A 22,016-nucleotide genomic window follows, 5' to 3' on the forward strand; every position below is an offset into this window, starting at 1 on the left:
CCAACAGCTGGGAGTATGGTAGCGACCTAAGTACAGGTCATTTTCTTCTACTGTTTGGGAGACAAACAGCAGTGTTACTCACAGTATCATAGTGTGGGGAGCAATCAGGCACAACTTTTGGGCACAGCTGGTAGAGAACAATAGAGCTCTGTCAGTGCAACAGTATGTCAGAGACATCCTGCATCCTCATGTGCTACCCCTCTGGTGCTATTTTTCAACAGGGCAATGCCTTTTCATTCAGAGCACGGCCTCTCTGAAATGTCTGCATGATACTGAGGAATTCCCACGGACAGCAAGATCCCCAGACCGAGTATGTGGGGCTAGCTCAGTCATCAACTCCATCTCACTGCCTGTAGCCAGGATATCAATGACCAGTTACAAAAGTTGTGGGCCAGCCTACCTCAGGAAAGGTTACAAAAGCTTTTATGGCACAATTCCCAACCGAATTAGTGCATGCATCCAGGTCAGGGGGTCATCATCATAGCGATAAGCAAGCTCATACTGCCAAGTTCTTTATAAATATAACTCGATATTGTAAGCATTCAAATAACATCACATAACCTCTCAACCTGTGAAGTTTCATTTTGCTTCCTCCTCCCCTTCTGGGGGCTTCACTTTATATTTGTATTTCCTCACAAATCGCACACATCGATGCTACAAACCTTGTTCATACTGTTTTACGCAAATAAATTTGCAAAGCACTATCGAGAGAATGTACTGTCTTATAAATGCTGAGTGGTGAAAGAGAAAAACCACATGAAACTACAAAATAATACTGATTTTCCAATTCTGTTATCACTGAAATACATGTACTACAGTAATAGTGTTAAATGAACTATGTAAACCTGACAATACAGGGGTGTATCAAAAAGAATCATCTAATTTGGCACGACTATATTTCTGAAACTAATAAACATATACAATGATTTTTTGAGGAATGGGAAACTCGAAGTTTCTTCCCCCCCACCCCTCCTCCTCCTCCCCCACGCCCTATACCTCTTCATAGTTAGGCCTACAGCTTTCACAGATGCCGTTATGTGATGTCTCAGTTCATTCATTGTTGGTAACAGAGGGACATAAACAGAGTCTTTTGTAAACTCCCACAAAAAAATCACTTACAGTCAGCTCTGGTGACGTTGCAGGCCAGCAATGTAGGGGTGAATCATTTGGTCCCGTGTGACCAATCCAGCGTTCAATAATCGTTTTGATTTAAAAATGCCTGCACTTCCACATGCCAGTGTGGTGGTGCCCCATACCGTCGGTAAATGAAGTCGTTTGAATCCGTCTCGAACTGTGGGAAAAGAAGGTTCTCAAGTGTATCCAGATATGTGTTGTCGGCAAAGAAAAATGGACCACGCACCTTTTCCCCTGAAACTGCACAAAACGCATTAAATTTTGGAAAGTCCCTCTCATGTTGTACAACTTCACGTGGTTGTTCCGTACCCCATATCATCACATATTATGACGGTTCACCTTTCCCTTTAAATGGAATGTTGCCTGGTCACTAAACACTAAGCACGGAAGAAAACTATCATCCTCCATCTTGCCAAGAATGAAATTACAGAACTCCACACGTTGTTGTTTGTCACCTTCATGAAGAGCTTGCAATAGCGGAATTTTGTATGGTTTGATCTGTAAACATCAATGCAGACGGACATCGGGGGGCATTGTAGGTGACAAGCTACATGACGACCAGATTTCTGCAGAGTCCTTGTGAAACTATGTCAGATGCGTTCAACGTCTGCATCAGACACTCGGGGATGGTTCGGTGATTTGCCTTTACACAAACAACCTGTTTCTCAGAATTGTTCATGTCATCGTTTAATGCTCTGTACTGTAGGAGGATCCCACCATACCTAGTACGAAAGTCATGCTGAAAGTTATTACTGACCCACACTGCACAAAATGAAGAACATAAAATGTTTTCTGTTGTCCTGACACCATTTTTACTAGAACTGAAGTGGGCACACAGTGCTGCTGCCGATTGGGAACTATGTAAAACTTGAGAGTTTGCTCTTTCCAACACTACATTGTTCACGCACATATCTCAAATAACATAATAGTTATGATTTTTTAAATCGGGTGATTCTTTTTGATATACCCTATACACCTAGAATTAGTTATGAACGTTGGTATTTACAACCAAGGGATGAAATTGTCACTCACCTTGTGTGAAATACTTGTATCATACAATATGGCTACAGGTAGGTTTAACGCTAAAGGGTGGATGAAAAAGTACAATGTGCAGACTTACTTAGGTGCTGGTTCACCTTCAGCTTCACACTCTATGATGAAAGGCTTATCATTTTCATTTTGTTGTTGAGCTACCTGAAATAGCAGCTCATCTGTTGGCGGTTGTTTAATGATTTGTGGTGGGGACTGGACTGGAATAAAATACATTTTACAATGTTAAATGTATTTATTGTGTTAATACTTAATTTAAAACAACAGTAAATAGATACATTATAATTTTTTAACGCTTTAAACTCAACATTTTTGTCACTGTTTTCATTATGTATTTGCATTGTCATTTTGGTAATCACGAAAATAGCTAGGCAGTGAAATTCCAATTGGAAAAAATATAACTTCTTGCTTTACATGCTATGTTTCTAAAAACATCTGGTCACAGAAAAGAATATCCTTTTCTCAACTGCGGTTTATGACAACATGCATATGTGTTGGGCAACTGTCTTCTAGTAAAATCCATTTTTCATTTACTTACCTAATATCTGAGAACAAAAGAAATCTTTTAAATTATGGTGTAACTTGTTTTTACAGTGAAATTTTTAAGATCCCTTATGAGGTCTTCAATTTCCCAATGAAAACCTATTTAAATAAGGAGTTCAGAGATTAAAAACATTTACTTGCAGTTTCTGACTCCTGAGGCTAGTTTAGCAGAATATATACATTACACTAGATGAATGTTACGTGTATATGGAATCATTTAGATGTGTTGCTGTGTACAGGTTTGTTTGGTACAGAACACATCAATTCCAAAAGGGGGCACTTACTTCACACTGTCAGATATTCTTGCCTAAAACTGCAAAGTGGCTTGCAGTGTACAGATTCGGAAGGAGAATTTCACAAAATTCAGGACAAAGTAAGAAACATTTGTTTTTTATGTTTGTTTGCGCAGCCACTTTCTGCAGCAGCTGTTACAATCCATCTTGTGTGATCATTCTGAGCACTGGTGTTATTTCCATTTCCCCTCACTTTAGAAACAGAACTGCACTTACATGTGTTTCACACTCAGCACAAGAAACAACCCCCCCCCCCTCCCACACACACACACATACAAACAAATTCCTGTCAAAGGTTGGCAATGCTCACAACTATCCACAAAATCAAATGTACTAAGATAAACACTGTGCTGAATGAGGAATATATGTACGGTAACTGCAATTACGAGGGCAGTTCAATAAGTAATGCAATACATTTTTTTTCTCGGCCAATTTTGGTTGAAAAAACCGGAAATTTCTTGTGGAATATTTTCAAACATTCCCGCTTCGTCTCGTATAGTTTCATTGACTTCCGACAGGTGGCAGCGCTGTACAGAGCTGTTAAAATGGCGTCTGTAACGGATGTGCGTTGCAAACAACGGGCAGTGATCGAGTTTCTTTTGGCGGAAAACCAGGGCATCTCAGATATTCATAGGCGCTTGTAGAATGTCTACGGTGATCTGGCAGTGGAAAAAAGCACGGTGAGTCGTTGGGCAAAGCGTGTGTCATCATCGCCGCAAGCTCAAGCAAGACTGTCTGATCTCCCGCGTGCGGGCCGGCCGTGCACAGCTGTGACTCCTGCAATGGCGGAGCGTGCGAACACACTCGTTCGAGATGATCGACGGATCACCATCAAACAACTCAGTGCTCAACTTGACACCTCTGTTGGTAGTGCTGTCACAATTGTTCACCAGTTGGGATATTCAAAGGTTTGTTCCCGCTGGGTCCCTCGTTGTCTAACCGAACACCATAAAGAGCAAAGGAGAACCATCTGTGCGGAATTGCTTGCTCGTCATGTGGCTGAGGGTGACAATTTCTTGTCAAAGATTGTTACAGGCGATGAAACATGGGTTCATCACTTCGAACCTGAAACAAAATGGCAATCAATGGAGTGGCGCCACACCCACTCCCCTACCAAGAAAAAGTTTAAAGCCATACCCTCAGCCGGTAAAGTCATGGTTACAGTCTTCTGGGACGCTGAAGGGGTTATTCTGTTCGGTGTCCTTCCCCATGGTCAAACGATCAACTCTGAAGTGTATTGTGCTACTCTTCAGAAATTGAAGAAACGACTTCAGCGTGTTCGTAGGCACAAAAATCTGAACGAACTTCTCCTTCTTCATGACAACGCAGGACCTCACACAAGTCTTCACACCCGAGAGGAGCTCACAAAACTTCAGTGGACTGTTCTTCCTCATGCACCCTACAGCCCCAATCTCGCACCGTCGGATTTCCCTATGTTTGGCCCAATGAAGGACGCAATCCGTGGGAGGCACTACGCGGATGATGAAGAAGTTATTGATGCAGTACGACGCTGGCTCCGACATCGACCAGTGGAATGGTACCGTGCAGGCATACAGGCCCTCATTTCAAGGTGGCGTAAGGCCGTAGCATTGAATGGAGATTACGTTGAAAAATAGTGTTGTGTAGATAAAAGACTGGGGAATAACCTGGTGTATTTCAATGCTGAATAAAACAACCCCTGTTTCAGAAAAAAAATGTGTTGCATTACTTATTGAACTGCCCTCATATATTTCTAAAGGAATGAGGAGTGGAAAAAATGTCAATGTAACATAAGAAAAAATACTTTCAAAACCAGTGAAAAATTGACAAATGTGAGTACAAGCTTTTTCTCAACCTCAGCCTTCGCTAACAATGAACGAAAAGCTGTCATTTGCAGAATATGTGAACAAGAGGCTGAAACACCACAAGTAAATTGCACACCAGCTTCATAAAGAAACAGTTTTTAATCTATAAAAACCAAAATGTAAAAACAACCAGTATCATGTACCCATATTTCCAGAATGACTACAGAAGATACTTTGTAAATAAAAGCAAAACACACCGAAGCAAAACACACCTGGTGTAAAATACTCTAATTCATTGCAGTAAACTTAAGACATAGAAACCAACAATAACTGCAATTTTTTTTGTTTTGTCAAAAAATTCATGGCCCAAGATACAGCCACAAAATGTTGGCACCTCAATTGAAAAATTTCATGTGTAATTTTTGGTAAAATGTTACCATATTCTACGTCTGAAACAGTTCAAAATATTACAATGCATTATATTTTATTTGAAAGATGACTTTTCCTGATTAAAATTATACCCTGGGTTTGTAAATACAGTGGAACATCGCTTCACAAGCACCTCCCATAAAGCGCAATTCACATAACATGCAAAACAATTGTAAAAAATGACTTGGTTCATGAGCAATGATCACACAAAACGAGTGACAATGATTTAGCGTGACATTGCCAGCCATTCGTGCACAGTGGGGGAAATGTTCAACAATATGAACACCTTTCAGTGTCAGCAGCAGCATACGAACAATGTCTTTAGTATGTACTGCAGTCCGGCTTTAGCACTCTTTCTGCTACCATCTTAGTGCAGCTTATTATCACAAATTTTTCTAAACTTGTGTTCACACAGTGATTTCTGTGTGCAAATTTTAATAACTTTCTTAAAAATGTCTCCAAAGATAAAAGCCGCAAGACGACAACCATATGAGAAAGAAAATGACCTTAGAAATGAAACGTAAAATTATTGAAAAATGCTAACATGACGAAAGCGTTGCTGATTTAGCACGCACAATTGGTCTACATCAACTACTTGCATTATTCTCAAGGACAAGACTGAGGAGATAGGTGCATCAAAGAGAGTGACAAGAGTATCTAAACAACAATTTCGTATTCTGGATGATGTCAAAAGATTGCTCCTTATATGTATAAAAGAAAAGCAACTGCAAGGTGACCCATTAATGAGAACTTCATTTGCGAGAAGGCGAGAATGATTTCTGCCGAACTTGTTAAGATGATGCCAGGATCATCAGTGGCTGAAGAAGCCTTTGAGGGAAGTCGTGGGTGGTTTGACAAGTTTAAGAGAAGAACCAGCATCCACAGTGTTGTGTGACATGGCCATGCAATAAGCTCCGACACAAAAGTAGCAGAGAACTTCATAAGCCACTTCAAGATGCTCATAGTTTCTGAGGGTTACCTGCTGCATCAGGTTTTTAATTGTGATGAGATGTGTGTATTCTGGAAAAAGATGCCAAAGTGTACCTTTATAACAACAGAGGAGAATGCAATAACTGGTCACAAGCCAAAGAAAGACCATAGCATACTGCTATTCCGTGCCAATGCAGGTGGCGACTTGAAAATTAAACCACCGCTTGTGTACCATTCAGAAACTCCATGAGCCTTCAAGAAATGTAAAGTTCAGAAGAGCAGGTTAAATGTGATGTGGAGGTCCAGCGACAAGGTTTGAGTGACACACGATCTTGAATCAATGAAGTATTTGGTCCTTTGGTAAAAAAAAAAAAAGTATATTTGCTTGAGATGAATCTGCCACTCCATGTCTTGCTTGTTATGGAAAATGCTCCTGCCCATTCTCCTGGACTACAAGACCACTTCCTTGAAGAATTTCAATTCATCAAGATCCAATTTCTATGTCCCAACACCATTCCGTTACTCCAGCCTATGGATTAGCAGATTACTTCTAACGTTAAGAAGCATTCACTAAGGCATTTTTTGAGCATTACTTTGAGTTGACTGAGGCTACCAATCTCACTCTCAGAGAGTTTTGGAAATTTCACTTCAACATTGTTGCCCGCATCGCGATGATAGATATGGTGAGGGAAGGGGGTTACCAAGAGAACTCTCACTTCTGCTTGGAAGCAGCTTTGGCTGGACTGCGTTGTTGAATTTGACTCTGAGGCATTTGAGTAAGTACCTGTGGAGACAGTAGTGAAAGAGATTTTGTCTTTGGCCAAGAGCATGGAACTAGAAGTGGATAACAATGAGATTGACGAGCTTGTGGGAGATCACAGCCACCAAATGACCACCAAAGAGCTTATGGAGGTGCAGTGTTTTTCACAGTAGGAAGTTGTGGAGAGGAGGAGCAGGAGGAGGAGGAGGCAGTAGCAGTAAAGCAGCAATCTTCCAGTGCAATAAGAGAAATGCTGAAAGAATGGGAATCGGTTGCGTCATCACTAAAATCATAACTCCAATGAAGCAATGACTATGGTCGGTACAAATTTATTTGACGATAATGCTGTGTCGCATTTTTGCCAAGTGTTAAAGCATCGGCAGCAACAAATGACTATAGGTAGCTTGCTGTTGTTGTGGTCTTCAGTCCTGAGACTGGTTTGGTGCAACTCTCCATGCTAATCTAACCTGTGCAAGCTCCTTCATCTCCCAGTACCTACTGCAACCTACATCCTTCTGAATCTGCTTAGTGCATTCATCTCTTGGTCTCCCTCTATGATTTTTACCCTCCACGCTGCCCTCCAATGCTAAATTTGTGATCCCTTGATGCCTCAAAACATGTCCTACCAACCGATCCCTTCTTCTAGTCAAGTTGTGCCACACACTTCTCTTCTCCCCAATCCTATTCAATACCTCCTCATTAGTTACGTGATCTACCCACCTAATCTTCAACATTCTTCTGTAGCACCACATTTCGAAAGCTTCCAATACACTCCATACAAATACTTTCAGAAAATACTTCCTGATGCTTAAATCTATACTCGATGATAACAAATTTCTCTTCTTCAGAAACGCTTTCCTTGCCATTGCCAGTCTACATTTTATATCATCTCTACTTCTACCATCATCAGTTATTTTGCTCCCCAAATAGCAAAACTCATCTACTACTTTAAGTGTCTCATTTCCTAATCTAATTCCCTCAGCATCACCCAACTTAATTCGACTACATTCCATTATCCTCCTTTTGCTTTTGTTGATGTTCATCTTATATCCTCCTTTCAAGACACTGTCCATTCCGTTCAACTGCTCTTCCAAGTCCTTTGCTGTCTCTGACAGAATTACAATGTCATCGGCGAACCTCAAAGTTTTTATTTCTTCTCCCTGGATTTTAATACCTACTCCAAATTTTTCTTTTGTTTCCTTGCCTGCTTCCTCAAGCTTCCTAATAAAAAAAGAATTAGTTACGTATTATGAATAATAAATTACATAATAGTGCATGTATAATTTTCTTTGAATACATGGCATAAATATGATAAAACTTTTAGTACCTTTTCTGAATGGAATGCATTATCTTATTTTACATTTATTTATATAGGATAAATTGTTTCGCTTAACAAGTGTTTCACGCTATGAGAAAGATTCGGAAACGAATTATGCTCACTATGCGAGGTTCCAACTGTATGTGTATGTTCTTTTGCTGCTGCTATCTATTTTTATTTTATTATAATTTTCTTAAGCAGCTCTTGGACTAATGTCGTAGAATAAAAATGATAAAAGAAATTTGGAAATTGTTAACTGTAGAGTTATCCAGGGCTGGTTTCAAAAAAAACATTTTTCCACAACAGCGACTTAGCACCCGAAACGACCACTGCTAACTGTGGTAACTCCTCTATAGAAATTTTACAGTTGTCTATTGCAGTAGCCACCAGAAAGATCGCGGGAGGCGCACATCAGCATGGCGCGTCACGGGCGGTAGTTGCCGCAAGTAGAGTCCCGTCCACCAGAGGGAACGCGAGAATTCGGATGCGACCTCTGCCGGCGTAACAACAACATAAACTCCGGCAGCACGGGCCGTGCCCAGTCAGTTCACATCGGGCACGCCTATGAGACAGTTCTCGGTCTACTCTGAAGAGCGACGGAAAACGTGAACCGTGTTACTACATCTATGGTGCCCCTTTCAGCTTGGCACCCCAAGCAGTGGCTTGTGTCGCTTGGGCCTTAAAGCAGCCCTGGAGTGATCCCATAACCCTTTCAAAGAAAATTGTTTTCCTCCACATTCCATTGTCATCAAAATACATGATGCTGACAATGCAAGAAATGTGAAGACTGCAAAAGGAGTGGTTAGAAAACCAGATCCTTATTGTGGTCATCTTGCTCACAAAGTACATGTTCATATGACACAGTCATTTTATATGGAAGATACATGAGGCTGTTCTCACAAAAAGAGACACTATTGCAGAAGAAAAGTGGTGAAAATGGAAAAGAAGGAAAAAAAAAACATGGCCTACGATATTAAAGAAACTGTTGTGATGTATAAGATTCAATATTTAACATATCAGTTGGAAGATCAAAATTTGACACACTAGTCTAAGTGGGTTGTTCCATATCCACCTAGAGATGTCTACATATCTGTGTATTGTAGAAATTTTGAACCTGGTGTGGGAACTTTGAAGAACTTATTTCAAGCCTTGACATACAAATCTTACGACATGAAAAGTTGTTAATAGTATGTGATGTATAGTGAAAGACTTGTTTGTTTCTGGTATGTGGTACTTCCTTGGAGGACTGCACATGTTATATATGTTGTTGTTGTTGTTGTTGTGGTCTTCAGTCCTGAGACTCGTTTGATGCAGCTCTCCATGCTACTCTATCCTGTGCAAGCTTCTTCATCTCCCAGTACCTACTGCAACCTACATCCTTCTGAATCTGCTTAGTGTATTCATCTCTTGGTCTCCCTCTACGATTTTTACCCTCCACGCTGCCCTCCAATGCTAAATTTGTGATCCCTTGATGCCTCAAAACATGTCCTACCAACCGATCCCTTCTTCTAGTCAAGTTGTGCCACAAACTTCTCTTCTCCCCAATCCTATTCAATACCTCCTCATTAGTTACGTGATCAACCCACCTTATCTTCAGCATTTTTCTGTAGCACCACATTTCGAAAGCTTCTATTCTCTTCTTGTCCACACTAGTTATCGTCCATGTTTCACTTCTATACATGGCTACACTCCATACAAATACTTTCAGAAACGACTTCCTGACACTTAAATCTATAATCGATGCTAACAAATTTCTCTTTTTCAGAAACGCTTTCCTTGCCATTGCCAGTCTACATTTTATATCCTCTCTACTTCAACCATCATCAGTTATTTTACTCCCTAAATAGCAAAACTCATTTACTACTTTAAGTGTCTCATTTCCTAATCTAATTCCCTCAGAATCACCCGATTTAATTTGACTACATTCCATTATCTTCGTTTTGCTTTTGTTGATGTTCATCTTATATCCTCCTTTCAAGACACTGTCCATTCCGTTCAACTGTTCTTCCAAGTCCTTTGCTGTCTCTGACAGAATTACAATGTCATCGGCAAACCTCAAAGTTTTTACTTCTTCTCCATGAATTTTAATGCCTACTCCGAATTTTTCTTTTGTTTCCTTTACTGCTTGCTCAATATACAGATTGAATAACATTGGGGAGAGGCTACAACCCTGTCTCACTCCTTTCCCAACCACTGCTTCCCTTTCATGCCCCTCGACTCTTATAACTGCCATCTGGTTTCTGTACAAATTGTAAATAGCCTTTCGCTCCTTGTATTTTACCCCTGCCACCTTCAGAATTTGAAAGAGAGTATTCCAGTTAACATTGTCAAAAGCTTTCTCTAAGTCTACAAATGCTAGAAACGTAGGTTTGCCTTTTCTTAATCTTTCTTCTAAGATAAGTCGTAAGGTTAGCATTGCCTCACGTGTTCCAACATTTCTACGGAATCCAAACTGATCTTCCCCGAGGTCCGCTTCTACCAGTTTTTCCATTCGTCTGTAAAGAATTCGCGTTAGTATTTTGCAGCTGTGACTTATTAAACTGATAGTTCGGTAATTTTCACATCTGTCAACACCTGCTTTCTTTGGGATTGGAATTATTATATTCTTCTTGAAGTCTGAGGGTATTTCGCCTGTCTCATACATCTTGCTCACCAGATGGTAGAGTTTTGTCATGACTGGCTCTCCCAAGGCCATCAGTAGTTCTAATGGAATGTTGTCTATTCCCGGGGCCTTGTTTCGACTCAGGTCTTTCAGTGCTCTGTCAAACTCTTCACGCAGTATCTTATCTCCCATTTCGTCTTCATCTACATCCTCTTCCATTTCCATAATATTGTCCTCAAGTACTTCGCCCTTGTATAAACCCTCTATATACTCCTTCCACCTTTCTGCCTTCCCTTCTTTGCTTAGAACTGGGTTGCCATCTGAGCTCTTGATATTCATACAAGTGGTTCTCTTCTCTCCAAAGGTCTCTTTAATTTTCCTGTAGGCAGTATCTATCTTACCCCTAGTGAGACAAGCCTCTACATCCTTACATTTGTCCTCTAGCAATCCCTGCTTAGCCATTTTGCACTTCCTGTCGATTTCATTTTTGAAACGTTTGTATTCCTTTTTGCCTGCTTCATTTACTGCATTTTTATATTTTCTCCTTTCACCAATTAAATTCAATATATCTTCTGTTACCCAAGGATTTCTATTAGCCCTCGTCTTTTTACCTACTTGATCCTCTGCTGCCTTCACTATTTCATCCCTCAGAGCTACCCATTCTTCTTCTACTGTATTTCTTTCCCCCATTCCTGTCAATTGTTCCCATATGCTTTCCCTGAAACACTCTACAACCTCTCGTTCTTTCAGTTTATCCAGGTCCCATATCCTTAAATTCCCACCTTTTTGCAGTTTCTTCAGTTTCAATCTGCAGATCATAACCAATAGATTGTGGTCAGAATCCACATCTGCCCCTGGAAATGTCTTACAATTTAAAACCTGGTTCCTAAATCTCTGTCTTACCGTTATATAATCTATCTGATACCTTTTAGTATCTCCAGGATTCTTCCAGGATTCTTAAACCAAATGTTAGCTATGATTAAGTTGTGCTCTGTGCAAAATTCTACAAGGTGGCTTCCTCTTTCATTTCTTCCCCCCAATCCATATTCACCTACTATGTTTCCTTCTCTCCCTTTTCCTACTGACGAATTCCAGTCACCCATGACTATTAAATTTTTGTCTCCCTTCACTACCTGAATAATTTCTTTTATCTCGTCATACATTTCATCAATTTCTTCATCATCTGCAGAGCTAGTTGGCATATAAACTTGTACTACTGTAGTAGGCATGGGCTTTGTGTCTATCTTGGCCACAATAATGCGTTCAGCATGCTGTTTGTAGTAGCTAACCCGCACTCCTATTTTTTTATTCATTATTAAACCTACTCCTGCATTACCCCTACTTGATTTTGTATTTATAACCCTGTATTCACCTGACCAAAAGTCTTGTTACTCCTGCCACCGAACTTCACTAATTCCCACTATATCTAACTTTAACCTATCCATTTCCCTTTTTAAATTTTCTAACCTACCTGCCCGATTAAGGGATCTGACATTCCACACTCCGATCCGTAGAACGCCAGTTTTCTTTCTCCTGATAACGACGTCCTCTTGAGTAGTCCCCGCCCGGAGATCCGAATGGGGGACTATTTTACCTCTGGAATATTTTACCCAAGAGGAAGCCATCATCATTTAATCATACAGTAAAGCTACATGTCCTCGGGAAAAATTACGGCTGTAGTTTCCCCTTGCTTTCAGCCGTTCGCAGTGCACCTACGGTACGGCCATCTGTATCGCTGAGGCACGAAAGCCTCCCCACCAACGGCAAGGTCCATGGTTCATGGGGAAGTTATATATATCAGCTGTGAATCAAATGAAATTATCATGAACTATATGCTACTACATGGACCAACTGTTGGATATATTTGTATTAACAATACCACCAGAAATCATTTTCAATTTGTGATATTTTAAAGATAGTTGGTACCCCAGTTCAATAGCATTTATTAGCAAAGGAAGGTACCAACTCAGCTGAAAAAACATGAAGTTCAGTGGTCTGCTCATTACTGTTGTAAGTGTAATACACTACAATGCTATTGTTTGGAAACTGTATGTTTATACATTTTGAAAGCTTTTCGTATGTTTGAAATACCTCTCTATTAGGTAGCCTATCTTTAAGAAGTATTAAAACACTGTTTCTGAAAAGACTAGACCTTGATTTCATGAGTCCAATATATGAGAATAAGACAACAGAAACTGGTTTAATGTGTGACAAAAATTTTCAGTTGTTTGTAAAACTTGTTAAACTTAAAAGTGGGATTTCAGCTTTTCAGGAAATTCTGTACTGAACAAAGCTGATCAAAAGTTAAACGAATCAATTTTTGGGACTGGCATTTTTTGTGTGGAGGTGGACGAGGGGAGGATTGAACCCCATTAAAAAATTGGACTGGTGCAGCAAAATAACTGATGATGATGGTTTGAGGTGAGGGGCATTTGACATCGCGGTCATCAGTGCCCTGACAAAAAGTCAGCATGCTAATCTCATGGGTGGAGAAGAAGGCTGTCCCCACATGAGGAGCAGTTTATAAAGTATTAAAGTCTGCCTCCCTTCCCCACCAGTTTAGGGATGAGGCCTGATAGTTCACCAAATTTCACTACTCTTGTAGCACTGGAATCAGCATCTGTGAGGATGGTGGGCAGATCTCCATTGAGACTAAGAGCTCCCTAATATTAGTAAATATGGCACACATTGCCACGATATGCTGAACTGAAAGTGGCACGCCACATACTTTAAACTGCCGGAGGAGGAAGCCATGTGTTAGAAGGCTATGTCCGATTCGCAGCCTAGTTAGTAGAACCTCCTTCCAGTGGCAAGGCTGACATGACGTCCGCCATACCATTGTGGTCAATTTGAGCGACTGCAGCCATTCAGTCTCCCACTGATGCATGATGCACAGAATAACTGAGGGTATAACCTTAATCAGAAAAGTATCTTTCAAATAAAAACAGCAACAAAACATTCCATAAACAGAGCATTTTAATGTTTTATGCATGTGACAAGAAAATCACCCAAGGCTTCATCTGTGGCCCATATCTTCAGGAGAAGAACTTTTTTTTTTTGGCGAGAAAGAAAGGTTTTTTACATTTTGCTGAATTAAAATGTACGCTAAATTTAATACAATCTGATACTACATAGGTAAGGTTTTTTCTTCCTTTGTCTGTCTGAATGCATACAGACTATGCTGTTTATTTTTTCTGAACTGTACGAACAACTATTTACAAATTAGCCCACTTGACTCAGAAAAATATGTTCCAACAAACTTCTGCAGCAGACTGAATGCATGCCCAAAATCACATAGCAATATGGATGAAGTTAAACTTATTCACCTGTTCGGCAACTTTGAATAGTGACAGTAACTACTGGAGAAAATGCTTCAAGATTATTTGTAAATCCAGATAAAAGGTACCAAAAAATCAAGAAAATATGGAGTTAATATGTCAAAAAATGTATGAAAATTAAAGCAGATAAAGAACTCTCAAATTGTATGGGTGCTAAAGCATTTACGAATTAAATAGGAAAAGGAATAATATCTGGTATTCAATCTTTCCCATCACTCATCCTCCATAAAACCATATCTTGTCAATGCCAACACAAACACAAACACAAACACACACACACCTTTCTCTGTCTAGCTTTGATGAAGAAATTACTTCCTTCAAAAATGATAAATGAAACTCTTTTGGCATCGTAGCAATTTCATTTCCATTTTCTAAGAGGGGCATCATCTATGTCCACTGGCTGAAGATTTTCTGTCATGTGGATAAATCATATAACAATTTTATAACTTCTCTACATGTATGTGCTGTTGTGTATATTAGGTGATTAACTTAACAAGACACATATAATATATTCTTTAGCTTATTAATATTAAGCAAGCAACTGAAACACACAATTCCACAGTAGTAGTAGTAGAGGGGATTTTTTGGGCGCACGACAGCACGGTCTTCAATGCCCGTTCAGTATCATAGTGAGACGGGTGTCAAGAGAAAAACTCAGAACATTTACATAAAACGGAACATAAAACACGGGGAACAATCATTGAAAAATATGTGCTCACCCACACCGAACACAATTCCACAAACACTATGGTTCTACAATCCCATAAAGGGCACAAACAAGGCAGTCCTGAGTAAAATATATTTTTGTTATTCACAATTGAGCACTGATAACTGTACTCGGTATTACCAACCATAAATTTTAATTTTCTTACATTTAGAAGACGTAAGAAAGCATTATCAGCACTAACTGGAAATGAAGAAAAATGCATTTGCTGGCCAAAATTAAATATTCAGTTTTGCTCTCAAAGACATTCTTAGCAAGGCAACATCAGCAAATCTACACAAATTTGGGAGGAGGGCATCAAAACAGCAGTACACCCATTTCTCCCCCTTCATCCACATTTTCCCCCCTATGTTCTCTCAAACCTGAATGTAAAATCAATATCAAAAATAAGCCTAAAATGAGTTCTATTCTCTGAAAAGATTTCTTATAAAGGAAAATTCCAAGCACATTATAACTACTTGTTGCATTAGAACTGAAACCAATATCTTCTTTTTGTATGCAATCCTTTGCCATTCAAATGGTACAATGATGCCCATGACAGCTATTCCCTACGTTCGAGCTCACTTTCGGCACCAATTTCTACACTCCACAGAAGTTTCATTTCACATGCTGCTGCAGAGGAAAATGTTCAATCTGGAACTCACCACTCACAAAGGAAGTCAGGTACTTGCAACCCTCTGCACTTTCACAAGCTTTACTACCTTCAGCTATAAGCATCCATACTGCTCCTGAATGTATTCTAATGTAATCCATTCATTTTTCATTTGAGCGTCATCCATGTCTTTTCTTATTTATCAAGATCTACTAACCCCCCTCTCCCACCTGTGCACACGTAACAGCTAATCTAAAATGCACTGCTTGGATGTTAAATGACTGGAATAAAGCAGCAAATTATGTTAGTGCCAAAGATTTGCTTCACTACAAGTATTTGTCTGTTAAGAATATAACAACAAGCTGTGATGTGTGCAGTGTGGCACAATCAACAAATAGGGATCAATGGATAATTGGCTGCACTGACTACCTCACCCTGCTACAGTGTCACTAAAGCTAAGCCGACTGCAGGTCCAGAAATTGCAAAGTTCCTTGAAAACGACATCATTTCAAAGCACACAGCACCCCCTTTGGTGATCTCTGATCATGGGTAAGTTTTTCAGTTGAGATTAGTATCACAAGTAATTTCACATAGTGTCATCTCCCACAAAATGACAACCTGCCTGCCATCCATACTAGAAGACATGTTCTCTGTGTCCATTGCTGTTGAACAGAGAGGCTGGGGTACAACAATGCCTGTTATGGCATTCACATATAACAAACTGAAGCAAGAGACTACAGACTTCACACCACTCTTCGTGCTTCATGTTTGTGGCACCAAAACAACATTGGATACACTGTTCCCATTTGAAACAGATGATAATGCCTCATCACCACAATCACAAAGGAAAGGCAGCTTGCTCACAAACAGACCTTGGATGCCCAAGAGAGGCAAAGAGTGCTAATGACAAGCATCGGCAAGTGAGATACAGTCCACAAGACTTGGTACAGATTTTTAAGCCTGTGGAGAAATTGAGACTATTGAAAAAGTTCCTGTATTGTAACCTTCTTCACTTCTTGGACATCATATATGCAGTCAAGGATTTTATGACCTTTCATCAAGAAGACAAAAGCACAGAGATGTCATCTACACTCTCAGTATGAAGCCCCATTACCATCTAGAGGCACACGATGGGAGGTTCAAGAAAATTGAAGACCTAGACGATGATCGCAAAGCTTCGATGCTCACCACAGTGAAGGGGATGTGACAACATGATCAGAATGCAAGAATCTGCCAGTGTCACTATACTGAGTACCGCTGACAATATCCTGATCCAAGCTTTGAAACAGTGGGTCACTACTTCTCTAGTTGAGGAAGCATTGTCATGAGCTGTGGTGGTACATGTAGTGTGAGGTAACAGTTATATTGCTGGCTGGCATACTGCAGATCACCAGTTCAAACCCAACCACAAGCAACTGCCTGTTATTTAGAATTTATCAGTTCTGGAAGATTCTTGAAATATGTTATGTTTACATTGTTTGCATATTCTGGAATATTCAAAATACATATCAACACCAGCATTCTGTAATATTCAAAGCTTAAATAAATAGCTGCATTCCCTATCCACGTGGTTTGGTCTATTCTGGCTGTACATTGGTATTGGTAATAAACATACTTTCCGTACTAACAAGGGAACCTCCCCATCGCACCCCCATAAGATTTAGTTATAAGTTGGCACAGTGGATAGGTCTTGAAAAACTGAACGCAGATCAATCGAGAAAACAGGAAGAAGTTGTGTGGAACTATGAAAAAAAATAAGCAAAATATACAAACTAAGTAGTCCATGTGCAAGATAGGCAACATCAAGGACAGTGTGAACTAGCGTGAGCAGCTGCGGGACGAGAGGTCCTTGGTTCAAGTCTTCCCTCGAGTAAAAAGTTTACTTACTTTATTTTCGCAAAGTTATGATCTGTCCGTTCGTTCATTGACATCTCTGTTCACTGCAATAAGTTTAGTGTCTGTGTTTTGCGACTGCACTGTAAAACCGTGCGATTGTTATTGAAGTTGCGAGCTATATTTGCTGGATTCATATTGTCCACGGAATACATCTCACGTATTTAATGCACTCTCGTCCAAAGTAGCGAACAGTCAACTGCCAGCCAGGGAGCCTCGTTAGCAGGAATACTCTCTCTTCCGTGCGCTGTAATCGACTGACGTCGTGTGTTTTGATGTTTGTTTAGGTGTAGCATCCCATACTACGGCGCAGTTACCTCGCATTGGACGGACGGACAGATAATAATTGTCCGAAAATAAAAAATTAAACTTTTCACTTGAGGGAAGATTTGAACCAAGGACCTCTCGTTCCACAGCTCCTCAAGTTAACCACGGGACCACAGCGCTTCTGAGCTCAGGTTATCCTTTATGTTGCCTATTTTGCGCATGGACTATTCAGTTTGTATATTTTGCTTATTTTTTTCATAGTTCCACACAACTTCTTCCTGTTTTCTCGATTGATCTGTGTTCAGTTTTTCAAGGCCTATCCAATTGGCCAACTTATAACTAAATCTGAGGGGGGTGCGATGGGGAGGTTCCCTTGTAAGTGTTGTACTTCACTGACAACCCTGCCTTCAGATCTGGACATGATTACGATTTCAACATGATAATATCTACAGAAAGGAAGTACAAAAATCGAAGACCAAAAACAGAGCAGTCATTCAACAAGTCCTCAATTCTTGTAATGACACAGTTTTGCACAGCCAATAGGAGGATTGTTTAAGATACACACTGAGAGGCAAGGAAAGAGGTAATGTATTTTAAATGCTTGCAGTAAAACTATTTAATATTCTTTACAGGTTTTCTTAACATCTGTCACCATAGCTTTGACCTTTTGTTTGTTACTTGTTTGGAATGAAGACTGTGCATCCAGACTGATAACTACAGTTTGGACACTACTTGCAAGTGTTTTACTGGAACTAAGACTGAGGTGAATTAATTATCTGCAGCATAGACCAAGATCTAGGTTGGATTGAAATGTTCCAATAGTTTGGTTAAAAGCTGCTAAAGCCAACATATGTAATATTATAACAAGAAATTTGGCTACTCTTTGTTGAACAGATCAAGTAGTTATTCAGAAGATAGTCAGTGCCCACGGGTTATGTACAGGCTATATAACTTTGCAGTGTCATTGTGGCCATACATCACATGCCCCAAATTATTATTTTGTTTGGTCTTTTAAAGCACACGTGGAACTGTTGGCTAGTTTAAGTCCTTCTTCTTCTTCTTCTTCATATCTTCCCAAAAGTTTTTCATCCTCTTACTACATGTCTGTTATCTATGTAGTGTGAATGTGTTCTTGAGTTTCAAGCTCTTTTCTGTTAGTTGCTAGGATGTGAATTTGTATGTGTCATTATTTTGTGTGTTTATAGTCTGTGAGTCGATAGCAACTTTCATAAGACCCTTTTGGGTGTGTGTCACTGTGCTTTGTACTACAAACTTATTTTGTATATAATGATCATCATCTTCTTAATGTATGTAATTACAACTACTGTTTCTGAAATACACTGTGTATTTCTTCTTTATATTGTCATATTTGTAAAATTTATAGTGTTGCTGTGGTATCAATTGTAGGCTATACTACAATATTATAGTAGTTTAATACTGACACAATCTGCTCATTGATGACTAGTAAGTGACTTTGCACAGATAATAATGAAATATAAAGTTTTCTACGTATTACATAAAAGTCAGGGCAATATTTGAAACAGATAATGAAAAATATTTTTTACACAAGACGCTACAATTGTTTTGCATCATACATGGCATACTGTCATATGGGTCCTAATCAAACAATAACACCAGACACACAGTCAAATGGGCAGCTTTACCAAAATGTAGAGTTCAACCTAGAAATCATTCCACAAAGATGACAAGTAGCTATAAAAAGTTAATGTAAAGCTGCAACACCAAACAAGCTGCCTGCTTTGGAGTTTTGTATGCCACAAAGCACAAAATAAACAGGATATGTTTAACTGTAAAACTTGAAGAAAATGAAGGCACATGCATTTTTATTCTTTCAGCCCAATTGGAGTCTTCAAAATTCAGAGAGCACACAGATTACATTGGGAAATGCCTCTTTCCATCTACTGACCCAAGAGAAATGGTCACACCACCTGGATAGTGAAGGATAGGCACTATAATGGATATTGGGGTAACAATTCTGTAACAGATGCACAGAAAGGTGGATCCATAGATTACATTAGAATAGATTCAGTTTTCATCCCATAGACCCAAAAAATGTGATGATTCTCGTGGGAATGTCAGAAAATATAACATAAAAACATAAAGCATTTGAATGTAATACTTACTACCCTGATCATTTGTCAGGGATTGTCGAAATAAGTGAATAAAATGCAGTAAACTGGAACAGCTAATATTTACAGAATTAACACGCTGTCAGAATGAAACATTGTTATGCACTATTAATAAATTTATCATACAAAAAATAACTAATCTTGACTATTGTGACCAAGTGCTGTCAAAACTAAAATCTAGCAGACATTTTTCCATAAGCTGGCTTAACAGTATGTTAAGATATTCATCTATAGAATTGGAGTTGCCTATCAAAAAGTCTTTCAGACTCTGTTGAAACCGTGCTTTACCTGAAACCAAGTTACTTTTTGGAAATGGCCACTGGAGGAAAAGGGTGGCTTTTGTTCTGGGAGGGAAAACCCAAAGCTGAACAAGTTTGGTCCCCGATAAGACTAAATGAAAGAAGCAGTAACTCCCATCTTAAAACAATTCTGTTTCCGAAATCGTCAGTGGGTTAGCCACACAAACGCTTTACATATTCCAGAATGAATAACGTCCAAGTTGGGGCAGGATTTAACATTAGTAATTATTGACCGAAGCGGTATCTGCAGGAATAGATTTGCAAACAGGACTGCAATGTGTAATTTCGCGTTGACACCACAATAAACTCAACATTCCCTGGGGAATCCAAAGTGTGTTCCATTTCAGTGTGTACCACATGTTTTTACAATCTGTCACTAATGTTTCCATACACGCCCTACACATTTCATGCAATTCAGGACATTATATATAAATATATCGGTTAGTATTTTAATACTTACTTAGCGCAAGACACTGGGAAGTCGTGATTAATACCACTAATCGTATAATCCAAAACGAATCCATGTTCCACAGAAATCCTGTAAAAGAAATTAATTAATCGACGTTGAAAATTACACTAAAAACGCAAAGTAACCCGTAAAACTTAATTTCGCTGTCCTTACGCGGCACAGCACTGTCCCTACCGACTCACAACAGGCTATGAGAGTATTCTACAGTGATATGTTTGATTCATTGGCCCCAAAAGGCTGATGATCTAACCGAATGACTATTCCCCCCAAGGCGTGAGATCCAACTGACAACACCCACTATCCAGGACGCGACATTTATACAATATGCACAGTACTCTGCTGACATTTCAGAAAAGACCAAACTATCAGTATCAAAACATGGAGGTAATATAAACTCCAGTCAAACGTCATTTCGGTGCTTCAGTGCAAAATTGGTAAATGTAAAAAGGCTTCCGGAGTTTTTACTAACACTCCATTACTCCCCGCAGCAGTAGCTTTATCGATCTGGAAAACCGCAATGACGCAGTCCTGGCCCTCAAGTAAAAGACGTATAAGTTTCAGAACTGTAATATTGGTGAATACCTGTCACACACGTCACTCGATAAAAGAAAAAAATCGTAAACTAAAGTTTATTTCATGTTTGCTTTATGCACTTATGCATTACAACAAGTCTTTCCGCTGCGTCACGTGACGACCACATTCGTCAACACAAACACGAAATGTGCTAGTGCAAATATATTTTTGTAGACAGTATCATTCGGGAATAGTCGGTCCTCACTTCACTTATGTTATTCGCTTCACATAAAACTAAAAATGCAACTGGTCTGGTGGGGACATGCAATGTACAATGGAAATTTCGTTCGACAATATATTTATGGTATAAAATACTTCATCGATAAAGAACGAAAAAAATCTAACAGAATTTTCATACAATATTGATTTGTTAATCTTATAGAGAACACAGAGTGTACTATTTCTGTCAACTGGATACACACAAACATCAAGGAGTGGCACTTCCTGTAGCCTGCAATTGGTTGCATCGAGAAGTACCGTTGCGAATAGGAGGCAGCCAGGAGGAGGAGTTCATCATAGTGCATAGACAGATGATTTGGGATTAGTATATCTATCTACAGAGAACTGGACGGTCATTTCCAGAAAACTAAACAAAAATCCCTTCGTCTTAAACAGCAGTAGCAAGACTCAACAAAAATAGGAGCTCTAGTTAATAGCGCGTGCCTAAGTATTAAGCTGGACAACAATACTGTATGTCGGTAGACAGTTGAGCCTGTCCTGACACATTATGTTACATTGACAGTTATGCGAGTGACAATCATTTTATTAGTTATTAGAAACAGTTGTTCTCTTCCTGATCAAAAAACCGCAGGAAAAGGAGGAAGGCCAATCCGGATGAGGACGTAGTTATCGAAAAGTAGCCACACTA

The 22,016-nt window shown here is 39.5% G+C and overlaps 1 protein-coding gene across 4 annotated transcripts in view; it reads right to left on the reverse strand.

Moving 5' to 3' along the window:
• The window catches only part of LOC126262598 (neuroglian), a 101,963-nt gene extending 80,666 nt beyond the window's left edge, over positions 1 to 21,297 (reverse strand). For 2 of the 4 annotated variants that reach the window (XM_049959341.1, XM_049959344.1), the window contains exons 1-3: positions 21,158 to 21,297; positions 20,567 to 20,644; positions 2,255 to 2,384 (exon numbers count right to left, since the gene is read on the reverse strand). In XM_049959341.1, coding sequence (XP_049815298.1) covers positions 2,255 to 2,384; positions 20,567 to 20,630 — 194 coding nt within the window. In that variant the 5' untranslated portion in view covers positions 20,631 to 20,644; positions 21,158 to 21,297. Of the gene's footprint in view, positions 1 to 2,254; positions 2,385 to 20,566; positions 20,645 to 20,728; positions 20,948 to 21,044; positions 21,066 to 21,157 lie in introns of those variants that run through there. The other 2 variants (XM_049959343.1, XM_049959342.1) reach the window with 2 other exon arrangements.
• Positions 21,298 to 22,016: the final 719 nt, after the last annotated feature.

Source organism: Schistocerca nitens, chromosome 6 (assembly GCF_023898315.1).
Source record: "Schistocerca nitens isolate TAMUIC-IGC-003100 chromosome 6, iqSchNite1.1, whole genome shotgun sequence".
In the NCBI taxonomy this organism is placed as follows: Eukaryota; Metazoa; Arthropoda; class Insecta; order Orthoptera; family Acrididae; genus Schistocerca; species Schistocerca nitens.